An 18,587-nucleotide genomic window follows, 5' to 3' on the forward strand; every position below is an offset into this window, starting at 1 on the left:
GCTTCCTATGACCAGTTTGAACACCTCAGCCTCAGATTCAGCTTCCTACTACCAGCTCCTCCGACCAGCGTTCACGTTCTCTTGATTGTAATAAACTCTGTTAAACTTTTTACTCCGAGTCTGTATCTTTGATCCCCTAGACGTTACAACACTTTAACATGGTGTCAGCAACATATTTAAATATTAATTTTGGCATGCCTCGACAAAAATTCCATAGAGCATGGCCTCTTCCTGTCCAATTTTAACAGTGAAGTTCTATTTGGGTTCAGTGTAGACTAGCTGATGCACATGAACTTTGAGAAAAACTGTGCCACTAAAATATGACATAAAGTAGGTTGAATGTTCAAAGTTTCCATGGAAATGAAGGGTTTTCCCATTTAACTGGATGTACCACCACTAGGCCAATAACAAATTTTGAAGTTAAATATCTCGTTGAAGTAAATATAGATGATAAACTATAACATTGAAACAAATTTATGCCACTGACACAATAAACCAAGAGCAGATTTAAACCACAAAAACTATTCTAAATGTACAATATTGTTAAAAGTCATGAGTTGTAATAAATAAACAGCACAATGAAACACTTGAGTAGTTATTTTGTATCCATAGTGAGTGATAGAAGTTATGTGTTCAATCTTTCACGGCTTAAAACTCATCATAAGGCCAAAAAATAACCAAAAATCTCCCAGTAGTGCAAAGAAATTGTACACATGATAAATATTGACCCCAAAAATTTTTGTTCCCGCTTTCATATATTGAAAGATAACTTGATATAGTGGTTATCATAACAGATCTACCCACCACAAAGAAAGCTCAGTTTAGTAGCATTTAGAGGCAAAAGTGGCCGGAATAAGGTCAGTACATGCAAAAAGTGGTTCATAAATGTTGTGTGAAATGCCAAATAATGTCAAGCCTTTTGAACATTTTTTTCCATGACTTTCCATGGACTTATAACGGGCAGAGATGGTTATCAATCTAAACACTTGAAGCTTGAAATAACTTATTACCATACACACAGAAGATTTCTTACAGTCCATTGTGTTATCTCACTTTGCAGAAGGCGCCAACAGCCAAAAATCACTTTCTACAGTATTTATGACCAGGCATTTGTCACATTTTCTAGTTTGATCTTCGTGGTGATCACATAGAACATTTTATTTTAGGTTAATTTGCTCTTTGTCCATTTAATGCGGTGCGAATAGTGCAAATAGGTTAACTGTGTTGTTTGTGTGATCCACAACCCCAAAAAGATTGCTTTGTCTTCCTCTGTGCTCTTCTCACAACAAGCAGAATATCTATGACAGTTTGCAAGCTTGCAGAAAATGGGGAACCTATTTATACGGAACAGTAAACTTTTTTCCTATTCAGAAGGTCTCAATCTGAAAATCAAGGCTGTAAACAAGAACAGAAACTTTTTTTGAAAGCTAGTTTTCCAAATCTGCAAACATCACAAAGACGAGTACAAACATGTCAATACGAGGGATATGTTCATTTGTGTTATTCTTTGTCCTCTTTTGTAATGACTATCTGAATAGTCATTACCTGAACTCCAGCACTTAGCAGCTTATCATTAATCAGTGTTTGTGCATCTCAGTGAGTGATTTCTGGAGGTTCTGATAGTGTCATGATGCGTGTATTTCTGTCTCCTGTGTTGTCTCCCTGTGTGCTCTTCCCCCTCCCTCGCCTGCCTGAACCTGGAGCTGAGCAGAGCTCCTGGCTCCTCCCGCGCACCTGCTTCTCATCAGGGCAATCATCACCACCTGCCGTGGATAAGAGGGGCTGGGAGAAGACACTCGGTGCCAGATCGTCCGCGTGTCTAACGTTCCGGTTCTCCCGACCGTCCCAGCTCCGGGCCTCTGGTTCTGCTCCTGACTCCGCGCTCCAGCTCTGGTACAGTCTACTCCTTACCTTCACCTCCTGGTTTCGTCCTGGACCCTGGCTTGCTCCACATCTCCCGTTCTGGCTCCCGTTCTCCGGTCTGCCCCTGCTCGGCTTCCTCTGGTTCTGTCCCCGATCCTGTCTTCGTCCCGTTCCTGGCGGTTCCCTGTTCCTGCCTCTGCTCCTCCCAATGCGTCCCTGGGCTCTGGCTCGCACCCAGCTCATCATCCCTTGTTGGTTTAATGAACTCTTGTTGAACATTTCACAAACTGTAAACACTGTAAATCTGCCCCGAGTTCTGCACCTCTTTGGTCCACCCTACACCTGGGTTACGACAGATAGGCCTGTCATTATAACACATTTTGAAGTGCGATATATTGCTAAAGTAGATATAGGTGATAAACAATAATATTGAAACCAAACCATAAAGTAGAATTATCCCCAAAAAACTATACTAAATGTGAGCTGAAATAACTGAAGAAGCAGAATTTAACACTTAAGTAATTTGTTTGTATCTATAATGAGCCATTGAAGTTATTTATTCAACCTTCTACAGCTCAAATCTTATCATATTGCACAAAAATATCCCACTACTACAAAGAAAAAGCACCCACGATAAATATTGACACCTTCAAAAATATTGTTCCATCTGTCATGTACTGATGTCAATATAGAATTTATCGTGACAGGCCTAGGTTCTGTGCTTTCATGAGGCATCGTTATCAGTTCGTGCCAGACATGTGACCTATACAACACCTATGGCTATTTTGGAAATGTACATAAACTGCTGAAACATCAGGGAAGTCTTAATATTCACTGTGAGCTATGGTACCGACATTTATATAATAACAAATGACATTGTACAAAAATACAGCTGCATTTTAAAACACAAATTTGGCTTTGCTGAATTGAGTTATTAATAAAATGCTAGTCAATGGTAAGCATTTGTGATTAGCATACAGGTCAAACATGATGGAAATATTGAAACATGGCTGAGAAGAACTTGTGTGTGTGGTAATAGTGCTGCACTACAGGTTGGTAAATGTTTTTTTTATATCGCATTTTCCACCTTTAAGCCACTCAAAGCACTTTACATCAAGGAAATACCCATACACACACACACATTCATACACCAGTATACACATACACTGGAGATAAGGTGGGCTAAGTGCCTTACCCAAGGACACAATGACAGCATTCATCTGTGGGAGCTGGAATCGAACCGCCAACCTTTGGGTCAATGTCAAACATAAACCGATACAGAGAATGAGAAATACATATGTGTCCTCATAGTTTTCATGGTTTTCAAATTCTTTCCACATCTGACAAAAAAAAGTGGCTGATATCTAAGCAAGTTTGTGCACATTAGGGATGAGTGTTGATCTGAATGATAAATATGAAGTAGAAAGTGGGCATGTGCATATTTTGAGCCTTGATGGAGGGTGGGAGGGGCTAGGGGGAGCAATTAAGAATGTATGTGCTTAGCTTAGAATAATATTTGATGTGACTCTAGTTAATATCTATTTTAATGTATATATGATCTATTTAATTATGAATATTTAATCTGAATTCCACATATTCACACCAACCTGCTCAGGGACTACAGGTGTAAATTAGCATTAATACTATAACCTGGCACCAGCATCTTCCATATGGTTTTTGTCTGGGTTAATGTACTGTAGTGCGCACTCCCTATACAAATAAATACTATATCAGACCACAAGGCAAGGCAAGGCAAGTTTATTTGTATAGCACAATTTGTACACAAGGTAATTCAAAGTGCTTTTCAGAATAAGAAAGACATTAAAATCACACAAATAATCACCCAATCTGCAACTCTCTCACCCACTCGTTTGCACCCTTTAAAACTCTCTCTCGCACTCTTTAAACACTGTCTTGCTTAGTTTAAGAACTTTCCCATTACTTTACAAAAAAACTTTCCTGTCACTTCTCAATACAAGCAACCCAGGTTCAGCTGTGAGGTACAGACTAAATACAGTTCCTTAGATTTTAAGTAGCCTGCATTATGGTTTTCTGGTAATGTTATGATTATAGTTGTGCTCTCATAAGTGTGCACTCCCTGTTGGACTGACCTATTACTAGAAATTATGCCATGATGCCTGTAGAGATCCTTTGTGACAACTTTCTAACGGTGCATGGACTCTAATACAGGACTCATGCATCATTACTGATATAGGGCAATCAGCAGATAAGAAAACTCCCCTAATGTTGTGACTGGGCTGATGTCACCAATGCTCTCAGGAGAGTGACATATATTTCAGGGACAATTTGCCCTCCTGCTGCTGTAGACACACGTGAGGGTAAGATGGAGAGGCTGAGGAGGAGGGCTGCAGCTCTTATGGCTAACAGCAGGATGAGGGGTGAGAGAGTGCATTATAAATTATAAGAAGACCTGAGAGATGATTGGTTGAGAGACAAGGGTATGTGATTAACTAACAAAGACAGGTGGATGGAGGTAGGGCTTCCTTGGTTGAGTTTATAGAATTCAAAAGTGAACATAAAAAAAAACAAAAAACATCTTTGGCGATATCAAATAGGCTACAATTTGGTCTAATGAGGAGGGTAATGGAGGAAAGATTCATCACAATTAGTTACTTTTTGTTCCACAGTATGGCATTAAACATACCTAACTTTCATTAATTTAATTAAGACGTATGTGTAACCCGTGTCAAATAATGTCCCGCTTCCGGTGAGGAGTTGGTTGTGGCGGGACAATTTCCTTTATTAGCGGTGACGTCAGACGCCAAGACCTGTCTCATGCTGCTCCTGCTGTGGCTGATTGTGGCTGATTCTGGCTGTTTCTTTTGGCAATTTCATGGAAGAAAATACATAAAACTACATTTGGACTCGACAGATACTTACCGCTATCACTATCCGCTCAACGGTAAGCAATTTAATTGATATTTCACAAAGTTACGTATGTTTTCCGGAGCTGCGGATCTCCCTTTTAACACGCGTCGGGACTAACGCTAACAGTAGCATTTAGAATAATGCGGTCGGCGCGACCAAGAACGGTCTTTTTGGTTTAATTTTTACTTTATTCACATCTTTGCGTAAGCCGAACCTTTTGCCATAAAGGCTAGTGTTAATTTATTACTTTATTTTGATTAAATTTGATACGGTTCGCTGCTTTCGGTTACTTTTTGAAATCTGAGTTGAGATAACTATGATGTTTTGAATAGGGCATTCTTTTGTGATGCGCAGCATTAGAAGCTCCATGTTTTTTTTTAATGAATTAGGCTAAGATGCCATGACATTTGATTTATTGATGAAATTTAAAAGTGCACTTTATTTGATCTGACTTGACCTGACTTTGCTTGATTTGACCTGACCTGACTTGACTTGACTTGACCTGACTTTACTTTGCTTTAAAATCAAAGCTAGTTATTGGAATTATTTAATTTGTTATTGATAAGTTAATTTCTATGTAACGAAGAATTAATTGGTTATATATACTGCATGTATGGCATGTATTTATTCGTTATTTATTGAAGTTATAGTAATGATGCATTACTTTAAGCTAATTTATTAATTATGTTAATTTTATTTTTGGTTTACTGACCCTGTTTTTAGGTCAGGTTTTTTTTCCCTGCACTGAATCCCACGACAACCTCACAATAATCTGGATGGCGAGCTACCCTTTTCCTTCATAGACTGGTAGGAACAAACGAACCTTTTCATTTTCCTGCTTTCTTGGATTATAACAAGTTTTGGATCATAAAGATATTACACATTGAACACAACCTTTGGAATAAATACTCGAACCTGGAACTGGAACGGGACTTTTTTTTTGGGGTTCTGTTGCATTACATTTTGTTTTTTTGTTTTTGTATTAATCATATATAAAGTAATTTCATATTTATAATTCATTGTGTATATATATATATTATTATTGCATACCTGCCTAAATGACTAATATTGAACTTAATATATATTATATTTTGACTAAGATTCCGTGTTGATGTATTTATTCACACACACTGGCTCCCTACCGTACCTACATCTGGTCACATTGCAGTCAGGTCCTAATTAGCCCCTAGTTGCGTTACATATGCATTCTTATGTGAGTGGGGTCGTCTCTCCACAGATTTCCACTAGATCTGACCTGTTGCTGTACCCTTGACCGAGAGGTTTCAGCTGCTTGTCTCTATGGAGATCGATAAGTTTAATGTCATACTGGAACAGTGAAAGTAAAACAATAGCATCCTTCTGGAGACAAGAAGGGACCAGAATCCTCCACCAGAAAAGTTACACAGTGCATATTTTCTTGCATTCGTTTACCAGTTCCTTCTTTAGTATTCACACAAATGTCATTAAGTTCAAGTGTCATTCCAGTGTCTTTAAAAAGAAAATAAATACATAAATTCACAGTACAAAGTATAAAATAAAACAAAAAATAAAATATTCTTTCCAAGAGGTCAAAATGTACCAGGACCACATCAGGTAATTATCAAATTCCACTGCTATTGATGAAAAGTACAAATGTCACCGGCTGTAGGACACAGCTGACCTTTGAATGAGCTGTACTTTTCCAGGCCAAAGATGAAAGCAGCCACCACACAGCAGGGTTCCACAGAATACCTCCTGACCTTTGTAACAACTGTGTATGCAAGAGACATGTATCTATGTATCTCCCACTGCCGTATTCAGTATAGCTCAGCTTCAGCATTCTGGGGTCAAGAGTTCACCACAACGGCATCCTAACAAGCTGGAGACAACAACACTAAAACACTATTTGGCTAAAGAAATTCCTGGTTGATTAAAGGTATGTCCTACTGATCAATTAGTCGACTAATAAAAGGGCGTGGCAAATGTTCTTAAAGCTATTATTATCTCTATGTATATGACCCAAATTCCCCTCATGAGACACAACTGTATGGGAGTTCGTGCAAAAACAACTATTTATGTAGAACAAAATTAGCTAAACACACAAATCTTGAGCTAACTGACTCATTTGGATTTGTTTCCTCCTCAGCCCCCTTGTCATCAGGAGTTCCCCAAGGCTCAATTTTTGGGCCTTTGCTATTTTCCTGTTATATGCTCCCTCTGGGCTCTATGCTGAAGAAACACATCATCATATTTCACTGTTATGCTGAAAACAACCAAGTCTATTTACTGTTAATGAACCACGATCCACAGGCTGCCAAACCTATATTATTATAACAGTGACATAATTTTGGACGGACTTTCTGCACCTTAATCACCAAAAGTCTGAAGTTATGGTTTTTTGCTCTTAGTTCTCCCAGTAACTTGTCGCCTTGCAAAATTTCATTACTGAAGGTAGAAATATAAGTAACTTTATGTATAGCTGATTATTCTGTTCTTTATAAACTAATAATTACAACAAAACAGTTCAACAAACATGCAATCAATACAAATGAACAAGTATATGCAAGTTTACAAGTCTCAGAGAAAACAATTTATTCATTTGGAATCTCATGTTTTTACACTATCATTGTACTCAGTGGGTCTCTCAGTTTGTGGCATCATGACAAAACATTTTCAGTATCCAACCAAGCGTCTAACCGTGCTGCCCTGATTAGGACTTACATTTGTTCCTAGTTCTCCAAGTAACGCCTCCCCTGTGGATTCTGTGGGTCATTTAGTAAGGCCAGTTTGAGTCAAACCTGGGTGTCAAGATGGACATTCCCTACACATGAATACTAGAGATGCACCAAAGGGTTCTTCATATTGCATTCTCTCTGTTGTTTGAAAATTTTCTGGCCCGAAGGCTTTATTAGACAGGACAGTTGTAGCGTGAAATGGAAGAGAGATGAGAACTGAAATTGCGACTTCAGTATGAATGTTTTGAATAACAGCCTTTCATGGAACTTGTAAATTTGTAATCCAAGAGTACACCAACAATCTGTATATTCTACACACCCTCCTCTTTGCAACCCCAACTTGTATGATTTAGGGCACTGTACACTGATTTTTACTCTTAAAAATGTGGAAAAACAACTTTTTAAATGGGTTGCAGTGGTTCAAAGTTATTCCTCACTTATCAAAATAAAAATGATAAGGAGTACGGCATGGGTCCATAGAAACTGAAATGACTTTCAAAAACAGGTGCTCAGTTTGGAGATGGGAGTAGTGCAAACCTTGTACCCTGACGAAGGCCATGCTGGGCCAAAACGTGGTGTGTATTTTATGTTAAGAGGCAATCCAAAATCCAGTGCCTTGGATTTTTGCCTTGGAATATTTAACATCAAGATTTTTGTTACACATTAAACCCAAACAAGAGAGCTGTTTCCCTTATCCCTCACTTACTTTAAGCATACCGAGCATCTTAATTATTCCCCGCAATGTGTTAATAATTGCACTTCACAACTGCTCTCACTTTAAAGAACAACCACAGTGCGCTCATTCTCAGACAATAAAATACTTTATATTAAGATGCCGACAGAACACAGCAACCTCAAAAGCTGCTCAAGCTAATGTGTACTTGAATATTTCTCTTTTGCAGCAAGCACTGAAATAGTAGCTGCAAAAAACATTGTAGGCAGCTGTTGCTCCTTCCCTTATGGTGCAGAATAAATGTGAATGAGATTAACATTCTAATCCAGAACTAATTTGAGAATAGATAGCACTAATCTGTGCCCACACATATGGTCACTTGGCAAAAAAGAGCTATTTGATATCGAGCCATAGTCATCTTTTTGAATATGGCATTGTAATTCATTTGGCTTGCATAAAAGATATTTTGTCATTTAGTAAGACAACCATAATTATACTTAGGAGACATCGAAGAATATTTAGAAAATACTATACCATATGGATGGATGTTACACAATGGGGCCGTAACAATGCCAAGGAAATTACTTAATAACCATAATTACACTTTGGAGAAATATAAGAATACCAGCTGAGAATACTGCACTACATTGATGGATATTTTATGCAGTAGAGCTTTAACAATGCCAAAGAAACTACTTAACACCTCCGTCTGTATTTCATATAACTATGAATGCTTTTGCTATTGGAGTTTGTTTATTTACTTGGATCCCTCTCACCTACCTTCTAATTGGATTACACAACTCCAGGTATTTTGGAGAAGCAACAAAATTAAAACAGAGAAAAATATTACCTAACCAAGCTAAAACCTTTATATTTTATTCTTAATACTTTTTTTCTACCTCCATTTTTATTCCCTTGAACAAGCTGCTATAATATAACTGTAAATTGAGACCCCTGAAGGAACTGTATGTAAGATTTAGATTTTAAATTCCCAAATGATAATGCTGATTTATTCTTATTTACAAAAAGATTGGACATAAATGCCAAATTGTTTATGTTATACTTTGGAGTTTTGGTTCTTAAGATAATTAACCAATCAGAAAGTACAATGTGCCTCGCCAATCCAGTTAGTTTAACCCTAAAAGGACTCTCTCTGATTTGAATCCTCAGGACAGATTGCATACAGTTCCTTTAAGGCTGTTTAGATAAAAAGAGAAAAAGCTTGTGATATACTTCCCAAAACGTCTGACTTTAAAAGAATGACAAAAGCAAACAATTTTCTCCATTGGGCTAGATTTCATTTCAGTGTTTTTTACTTGTCACACTTACACTTATCTGAAAGCGTAACCTTACAGCTGTACAGAGGGGGAAATGCATCTCAGAACTGCAATAAGGGAGGTAGACAAGTTGAATTCAAATGCACGAAGAAGGCAAGTCCTGTACTGATGAAATACAAACCCCAATTTGAGTTGGTGCAATCATCAAATCATAAAGGTTGCAGTTATTTAGATACCAGAATGTCCTCTACAAAGAACAAAATATCCTGTCTTTTTATAGAAACATATTGTTGTATCTGTGGTTTAGATCTCTACAAATATCATTTATCAGTTCATATTTCAATCTTCTCTAATGTTAATGCTCTGAATTGTTTATAATGTGCAATCTGAACTTTTTTTTCATAATTGCACAGTCATAGCTCTAAACAAAAAGCTGCTCTTTTTTTTCTTAATTTGAAACGGCGTTCACTGAGATCCACTAATATATTAAATTTCATTTAATCCATTTCATTCATGCAACATGTTCAAAAGGGAGTAGGGAGAGGCATAAGCTTATCCAGCCCTACCCCCCAGGTTACACATAATTAGAGCTTGGTACTGGGTATGTCTCCTCGGAAATGTTGCTTAAGCTTATATTGTATCTCCATAGGAAAAAAAGCAGCTGACTTCACCATGACAAGTCATAGGTTAAGAGAGTGGTGGCTCCTCTTCAGCACCACACGCTCTTTCTGCCACATGATTAACTGTAGACCTGTTCATGTCCTTGCCTTATCATCGAGACTGATCAAAGTTTAGATTGAAGTCATTCTATCTATCTTGTGATTTTTGGCACGGCCCTGACAGTAACTCACAGTATATATTACTGATGGCTCTTCCTCTTGGCTAGCAGAGAAAGTATAGAAGAAAATAGAGAAATACAATGTCACACCCACCATGTTTATAGTAATAATAATAATAGCTTGGATTTACATATAGTGACTTTCAAGATACACAAGGTGCTTTACATTGCATTATTCATAAGTCCCTGTGCCATCATCCTCTCTGATCACCAATCGCACACACATGTTACTTTTTCCTGTGTCTTGGGGACATTACATTGACTTACATTGATTTCCTGGAGACGGATCCTAATCTTAACTACAGTACTTACCTAACCTAATTCAAGAAAAAACACAGCCCATTTTCAGGAGCCTGTGATCAAGACAAGTGTTCATGGTCCTGTTTAGCTGTCTATTTTGTGTTACTAATTCAAAACGTGACTAATGGTAGCTATCTTGTGACTGTAATGTTATTATTATTATTATTATTGTTTAACAGCACAAATCAGCTCACATGTTTTCAGTTCTTTCTAGTCAGATTGTGTTAAACTAAAGTTCAGATTAAAGTCTAACAAAGCCTCAGACAGATCGTGCCTACAGTTATCATCGCACCCCAGGGAATGTTGAGGGCATCACCTGCAAAAGTATCAATAGAACTGACAGTGAGTGATTGGCCAGTACATGTTGAAGGAATCCTTTTAAATATCACTTAGGTTTTCCTTGAGCAAGATGGATGCCAACTGTCCAAGCACAAAAGTCATTTCAATAACATTCATGGATTCTGAAAAGATAACTGTCAAAATGTCACCTTTAATTTTAGATTATGATAATTGCTGGTGAGTGCCACACAGAAATCTTCCATCTCAGCCCTATAGCGTTTTCCAAAGGTCTAGTGACACTTAAGACATCTCGTGATATTCTCTGGCTGACAGGGAGGAGACATGTGGAATAGCATGTCTTTGATTATGTAAAATCTACTTTAATGTGCTTTTGACCATGTTGTAAAGTTGTATTTTCACCAAGGGCATACCTGGAGTCTTTGTGCACATTTAAAGGTAAAGGGCTTTAGGCTAATGATTTCAGTTAGGTGCAGAACATGATTTGGGTACACTAAACCGCACTGCTTATTTAAGCCATCGTAATCTCTTGTCCTTAAATTGATTCAATAATAAGGGCTAAAGGCAGCTTTATTTAAATAACTAAACACACTGTGGACAATCTGCAGGTTTGGTTCTTTAAAGATAAATACAGTGTTTAAGTTCACAATGGTGCTGAGCGTGACCTGAGCACATCGGCCTCAGCATTTCAGACTGGCTTTAGCGTCTGGTCAGAGGTGAGGGGGAAGTGAGTGCATTAATGTTTTTTGGTTGTTTTTTTTCCTTTCTTTTCAATTAAAACATTCATTAAAGTGTGTTTTATATTATTTAATCCATGTTTATAATGAGGAGAGAGGACACAGAAGAAGGATGTGATGAGGATCTGTCAGGCGCACTGGAATATTTTCAGTTGCACAAGGCAGAATTTTGGACACATGTGCGCCTAAATTGGTCACACCCTGGAGCCGTGCCGTATGAATGATTTTATTTTAAACTAAAACCAAATCAAATATAACTTTTACAGACAACTTTAATGTGTATTTATTCTTAATTACAAAAACATGATCATGGTCTGTATGTATTTACATACATACGTATGCTTCATTGATGTGGACAGCATTTTTAATAATCAAAAGAGATTGCAGATGGAAACTAGCCATTTAAGGACATATAGACTGAACAGCTCTGTTTCTTATGATCTTAAAGGTGCACTAAATAACTTCTGGTGGAGAGTCTCTGCTTGTCTCCATGGAGATCTGATTGCTTTGCTTTGAACATTTTAACATGTGTCTTTCTTAAGAACTTTTATATTTTTATACAATTCATACCAATAAAATAATGAATGTGGTTGCAACGCAGCAACTTTGGGGGCTGTACATTCACAACTGAATCATAATTGCACTTTGAGTTGCAAATCATATTTTTTAGCTGATGTCCTCTGCAAAATATCCTGTCTTTTATAAAAATAAACACTGTTGTACCTGTAGTTTAGACCTCTACAAACATGTTCAAATATAATGCTGTCATGCATGCATCATGCACCCCGAAAAGAAAATATAAATCACAATCACAATGCTTGTCAGAAAATGACCACTGAGAGCACTGGCTGAGAGTCAGTTTAAGAATGTGGAGTGGGATATCACCTACAAAGCACCACACCTACCATACTGCGAGTTATGTTTCAGCTTTGTTTTGGATACATGCTCACTGAAAGTACACAGGAATAACATAGAGCTGCTTTGTTTGGTAGTGTTTAAATGCATATGTATGCAGATGTGACATTCATATTTTCTTCCTCATATTGAATGACTTAATATTGAAAGAGACCAAAGACAAAATAGAATTTAATTGAAAATCCTAAGTTCTTGAACATAAACGATACAGTTTTTTAATTGTCACCAGTGAAATCTACCATCTGTGAATTGACTATATTATGTTCTACCACTGGCTACTTTCTATGTTACTGCAGTCTGATAATGTGCTTTGGCATGATAGAAGAGCACCAGAGACAAACACGAAAAATAGTCTAATTTCTTTCCTCCAAAGTCTGAACTTTCCTCTAAACCACATGCTTTTACTGACAGAAGATTGGCTGTGGGCCTCCCAGTTAAAGACCAAGCATAATTGACAATTAGACATGAATGTCAATTAGAATTCGATTAATTGCACAGCTCTTCCCATTTGCAATATATCCCTCTAAGCACTAAAGCACACCGCAGCCACAACTGCATAACTTATAGCATTTGTCACATGTGTCAAAGAAATATCCAAGAGGCTACACGATCTGCTAAAAGAATTATCATGATGATAATGATATATTGCACTCAGAAGGTAGACATGTAGTTGTTTGGATAAGGGAAGGGTGGAGAAAAGACATCAGAGCTCAGGCGATGGAAAGATGCTTAGAGTGAGGATCTTTCACAGTACCTCTGTGACCTTTGACCAGGACAGCTATACTGAATGTTTAAGCTTAGGCCTCCGTGCATCTCTTCATTAAGGCTTAAGTGTATTCATTACCTGTTTACGATCACTTCTGACAAAACAGCAAACATTTCAAGCCTATCCTACAGGATAATCGGTGTAGTTACGCCAAATAAACCAGCCAGGTAACCAGGTAAACAATGTCCAGCTATATGCAAGAACATTTTGATGGAAAAACATTTCATTTTGTAGTTGTGATGCACATTTGACAATCTGGCAAAGCCAGACACATGTTTCAGGCATAGGGTCTGAGACACACACTGTGTTTTGCTGCATGTTTTGAGTGTTTTTTGTTTTGTTTGTTTCAGAGGGTGGGGGCTCTTTGCAGTATTGAAGTGAACTGGAAATTGCACAGTTGCCTTTCGAGCTGCATGTAGGATCAGAGCATCACACCCAAAATACAACATACCCTACTTCAGAACATGTGAGTATGGTGTGTATCCCATTCAAAATACATTTTGTCAAAAATTCAGCACAAAGCATCACTGACTCCGGGCTCAGACTGCACAGTGCAGCGTTGATCCAGTGGCGTCACAGACAGCAAGGTTCTACTTTTTGGGAGTTTATTTTTACTGGACACCAGAGCCTTCTGCAAGCCTTTTCCCTTCATAGAGGAGTAGTTGAGTGTGCACCTTCAAAGGCGGTGACCTCAACAGCACAGCACAACTCTGAGTGTCACACCTCATCTAAACCAGTCAAACACTGGAGTCCCAGCTGGACCGAGTGCAGTCTGAGCGAGGCAGGATGCAGTAATGAATTGTCTGACTTATTACTGGCTCAGTAGGAATCTGTACTTTTAGAATTGAGAATCATTACACTGGCAGCTGCAGTCCTCCTATAGCTGCTGGTGTGGCCCTTCCCAAGAGGCTGTGCCACATGGTTTACATTACCAAAGTGTCTAGTGTAGGGTCTAATAAGGTTTACTCTGTAACATCAGGTATCGCTCCTTCTGAAATCATTGTAGTGCACAGTGTCCCAGCTCACCACAGTTCTCCTCATCCGCCTGGTTGCCACAGTCATTGATGCCGTTGCAGTGCAGGACCTGGGGCAGACACACACTCAGGTTTCCACACGGGAAGGTCCCCAAAGGACACACGACCATCTCTTCCGTCAAATTGAGTGCTGCAGACACAATAACAAGATACAGTTTGTTGTAAGAGGCCTGTGAATATGAGAATAGATTTGCATTCACATGACATCTTAATGCCTATAGTTTAAAATGAAACTGGAGGACAGAAGTCAGAATTCTATGGTGCAATTTCCTGTTTAACTGTAGATTTCTTGGTCTACTTGGTTAAGTATATCGTTAATACATTGGGATGGAGAATATATACATTCCAGTATCAATATTGGTATTAGCTGATATCGATATTCGATACCAATGTTCCCGGATTGTCCTCAGTGCATCAGATTTGTCTTTTTGAACAGACTCATGAGCAAAACTGGATATAGAAGAGCGTTATATGGCTGTTTACAATAACAAATGATTTAATTTCCCAGATAAATACATTTTGTTATACGCATGTAAAAAGTTAATTTGTGAAATTTACTTCAACTTAAGTACTTAGGTTTATTGAAAATTTTGGATAAAACAAATCATTGTAATTAGAGTGTTGTTTTACCAAGATCACATATTGGTTTAAAGACAGCAATAAAATAAAACTAATAGGAGCTTACATATCATAAAAAGTAAAAACATTTTTGTTGCTATAGTCAAAGGTCAACATATGTTTATCACTTACGGATGGGCAAAAATCAGTAAACATGAACATAGATGTTTATTGTTTTGTATTGTTACTGTCTGTCTGTTTTTTGAATGGACCATGAGTCCGAAATAAAGATGAATTGAATTGAATTGAAATGCATGGACAAAAATGCATTAAAATTCAAGGTCTTATGTGCGTCAATATATATTAAATTATTTTTTGCAATAGTACACAGAGGTGCTTATACTATGCTGTTATATGTAGTATTGTATGGCTTCTAAGTGCAGAGGCTCATCATTCATTTACTACACTGTCCTTGTTACTATAAAAGGAGCATACATTATTGAAATCAATTTTGTTTCACTCTCAACCATTTTCATCAGAAATGTGAAATAATCAGATTTCCCACAGTGTGAATAGAATCAATCGGCTGTCACAGAGAAAAGTACTGTTCATGTTTGCTGTTCAATGTAGGAAATCCATTATTTACAAATAGTGACAAACCATACCCACAGGACCTTCAGATTCACAAGGTAACTGTCCATAAAAGCGGCCCCACATAAGGTAAGACAAGGTCAGCTTCATAGAGGAAATTTGTCGCTTACCAATGTCGGTTTGCAGTGGTCTAAGGTTATTCCTCATTTACCTTATGCATTCGGCTCATCCAAATGATTCCCTTTTATAAAGTTCAGACAATACAGAATCACTCAAACATGGATGAGTTAATCAAAATACAACTTTGAGTACGCCAACGATGAAGAAACATCATTATAACATTGATAAAAGCTAACGAGACAATCTTACATATGTTGCCTTTAAAATACACTGAAAATCTTGGTCCTTAAATGCATTAAAAAGGTTTGGGCAGCACAATATCATCTTATCATTCAATACATGATAGATGGAACAATTATGTTTGAGGGTCAACATTATCGTGGGTACCTTTTTTTTGGCAGAACTAGGAAATTTCTGGTTATTTTTTGGCGTTATGATACGTTTTAAACTGTAAGAAGTAGAATTAATAAAGTCTATGACTCATTAGAGATGCAAACTAAGTATATAGCATTTCATTCAGGTGTTTATTTATTGCACCACATGATTTATAACAATATTGTACATTTATGAGGTTTAAATCTGCTCTTGGATTTTTATGTCAATGGCATAAATTAGTTTCAATATCCGTTTATCGTATTGTCTATATTTACTTCAGCAATATATCAAACTTCAAAATATGTTATTGTGACAGGCCTAAGTACTAGTAAGGAGCTTTTTCTTATTTTTTGTACTTTTTTTTGGAAGATTTGAGCAGTAAAGGGTTGGATTTTTAGGAGAAATCCTGCTTTAGGGTAATCATGTCAGTGGAGTAATGGCATTCAATATCATCGTTTATCATCTATATTTCTATCGTCTATATATCGTACTTCAAAATTTGTTATCGTGACAGTCTTAATAAGCCACGTTTCAAACACACCAAGCACAACACTTTCCCATCACAACATGTCAGCTGATTGTTACAACCACGGCAGTTTGTATTTTTTCAGATTAGCCAAGCACACTGATCTTGTATTTGTTCTGATAAAACTCAACATCATTCTAAAGGTTCATTTCTGTCCTGGGAGTGTGAGTTTGTAGTATCGATACCTACGCAAATGAGAATCTAGTTTAGATACTAGTTTTAGTATAGATTAGTATTTGGTTTTCAATACTTCTGACAACCCAGGTTAAAAGCCAAATCATGGAGGTGAGAGTTTTAAAATGGGACCGAGAAACAGTCAATAAGTGCTGAGAGGTTAATCTGAGGGCCCGGGAGGCTGTGTAAGGAGCCAGGAGGTCAGACAAATAAAGAGGGGCTGTATTGGTGAGAGCTTGAAAAAAATAATATCAAAATTTGAAAATGTAGTCTGAACTTTAATGGCAATCAAAGGAGTTGAGCTAAAAACTGGCACCACGTTTTAGAAAAGCTGTAGTCTGCCGATGTTTGGGAGTATATAAGTATGTATAAGGAGTTGCAGTAGTCCAACCTGGTGGTACTAGTCGATACGTGTCTGTATGTGTCAGGTCATCGAGTGAGCAATCCAACGGTTCATTATTTCTATGCTCGGAGAGGTCAGAATGTCAAATCCTTTGCAAATACATAGCATGGTTATTTTTAGGCTGTGTTCATACTTGTCCTTGTTGGGTCCTACTTTGAGGTCAAATGTAGACATGGTAAGGTCCGGTTCTAGTCCTGGTTTAGCTCTAATCTAGTGCAGGATTCGTTCCAAGTATAATCCAAATGAAAGAATCTGATTTTTCTTTTTGATTTCCTGTTGTTAGGATGCATTCTCACCATAGACTCTATATATATAAATGGACATAAAAAACCCGCTAACTGCTGCATTCCAAATAGAAAGTGAGAATGGGCATGATTCAGCTCCATTTATTTTGGCTCCAATTCACAATCTATTGAAAAACGCCACCCCTCTCTGTCGCTGCTGCTGTCAGGCTCATCATTTGGTTCTTAAAACGTTCATATCAACCTGCTCTACATAATCTATGAGTTTTTTTACTTAGCAATTTTGACTGTATAGCAAAAGCCAAAATTAAATCTGTCAACTGCACAAATCGATCTATAATTCCATCGATCTATAATTCCATCACCGATTTATGATCCCATCCACAGACCCAAAGCAAACAAAAGAAACAAAAGAGAACAATAGTAAGGCCATTAAAGGTTGAATATGGCCATTAAAGCTGAAACTGGAGGCAATAGCTGTTTGTAGTTTCAGTGTAGTTAGACCCTCCGTTCAGATAGATATAAGGCAGTGTCCACCAGCAATCTGACCAGAACTGAAGAAGTGGCTTGGATGAGCAGCGAAACGTCTTCACTCCTACAACGATTTGTTCAGTTGACAGATTTAACTTCGGCTTTTGCTATGGATCAGACCTGAACGACTGAGAGATTACACAGATATTTTGCCTGTAAATCAAGATATGAACATTGATAACAGACCAATGAGTTAACATCTTTCCCCGAAGTCGCACCTGCTAGACGTAGCAACAGGTTTGATTGACAGCATTGCAAAGCACTCATTCCCTGCCAAACCAGCGGTGCAGGTGCGAAGGGGCATTATCTTCTTAGACCTGGTTTAGTCCCAATTTTAATGAGGTGTAAATTCAGGTAAATCTACACACAGCTTAAGATAGTTGTGAGTAATATAATAAATGCCAAACAAACAGGCAGCAGGCATGGGTGGGACTAAACCAATGTACTAACTGTTTTGTGCCAATCAGTCAACAAGTATTTACAGAAATAAATATTTTCTTGGAGCACGATTTCGATTTAATCATGATTCATATAAACTTGGTATATTTATATTGCCTTGAAGAAGTCACTAAAGTAATGTGATACTTCCGAAAGCTCATACTTCATTGTATTATGTACTCAGGGTATTGCTGAGGTTGACCAATAGGAGATATGGGCAGAAAAAGAGTCTTTGTTTGGGCATACAGCTGCACTCAAGAAAAAAATAGTGAATCACAAAGAAAACATATTTTTACAGGAATGCAATGACGACTTGTTTTGCTTTT

At 37.6% G+C, this 18,587-nt stretch overlaps 1 protein-coding gene across 1 annotated transcript in view; it reads right to left on the bottom strand.

Annotated features, from left to right (window-relative positions):
* The window catches only part of rxfp1 (relaxin family peptide receptor 1), a 222,568-nt gene that overhangs the window by 171,204 nt on the left and 32,777 nt on the right, over positions 1 to 18,587 (bottom strand). The window contains exon 2 of the mRNA XM_055224684.1: positions 14,296 to 14,433. Within this exon, the coding sequence (XP_055080659.1) occupies positions 14,296 to 14,413 (118 nt within the window). The 5' untranslated portion in view covers positions 14,414 to 14,433. The remainder of the gene's footprint in view (positions 1 to 14,295; positions 14,434 to 18,587) is intronic.

This window comes from Periophthalmus magnuspinnatus, chromosome 10 (assembly GCF_009829125.3).
Source record: "Periophthalmus magnuspinnatus isolate fPerMag1 chromosome 10, fPerMag1.2.pri, whole genome shotgun sequence".
NCBI classification, from domain to species: Eukaryota; Metazoa; Chordata; class Actinopteri; order Gobiiformes; family Gobiidae; genus Periophthalmus; species Periophthalmus magnuspinnatus.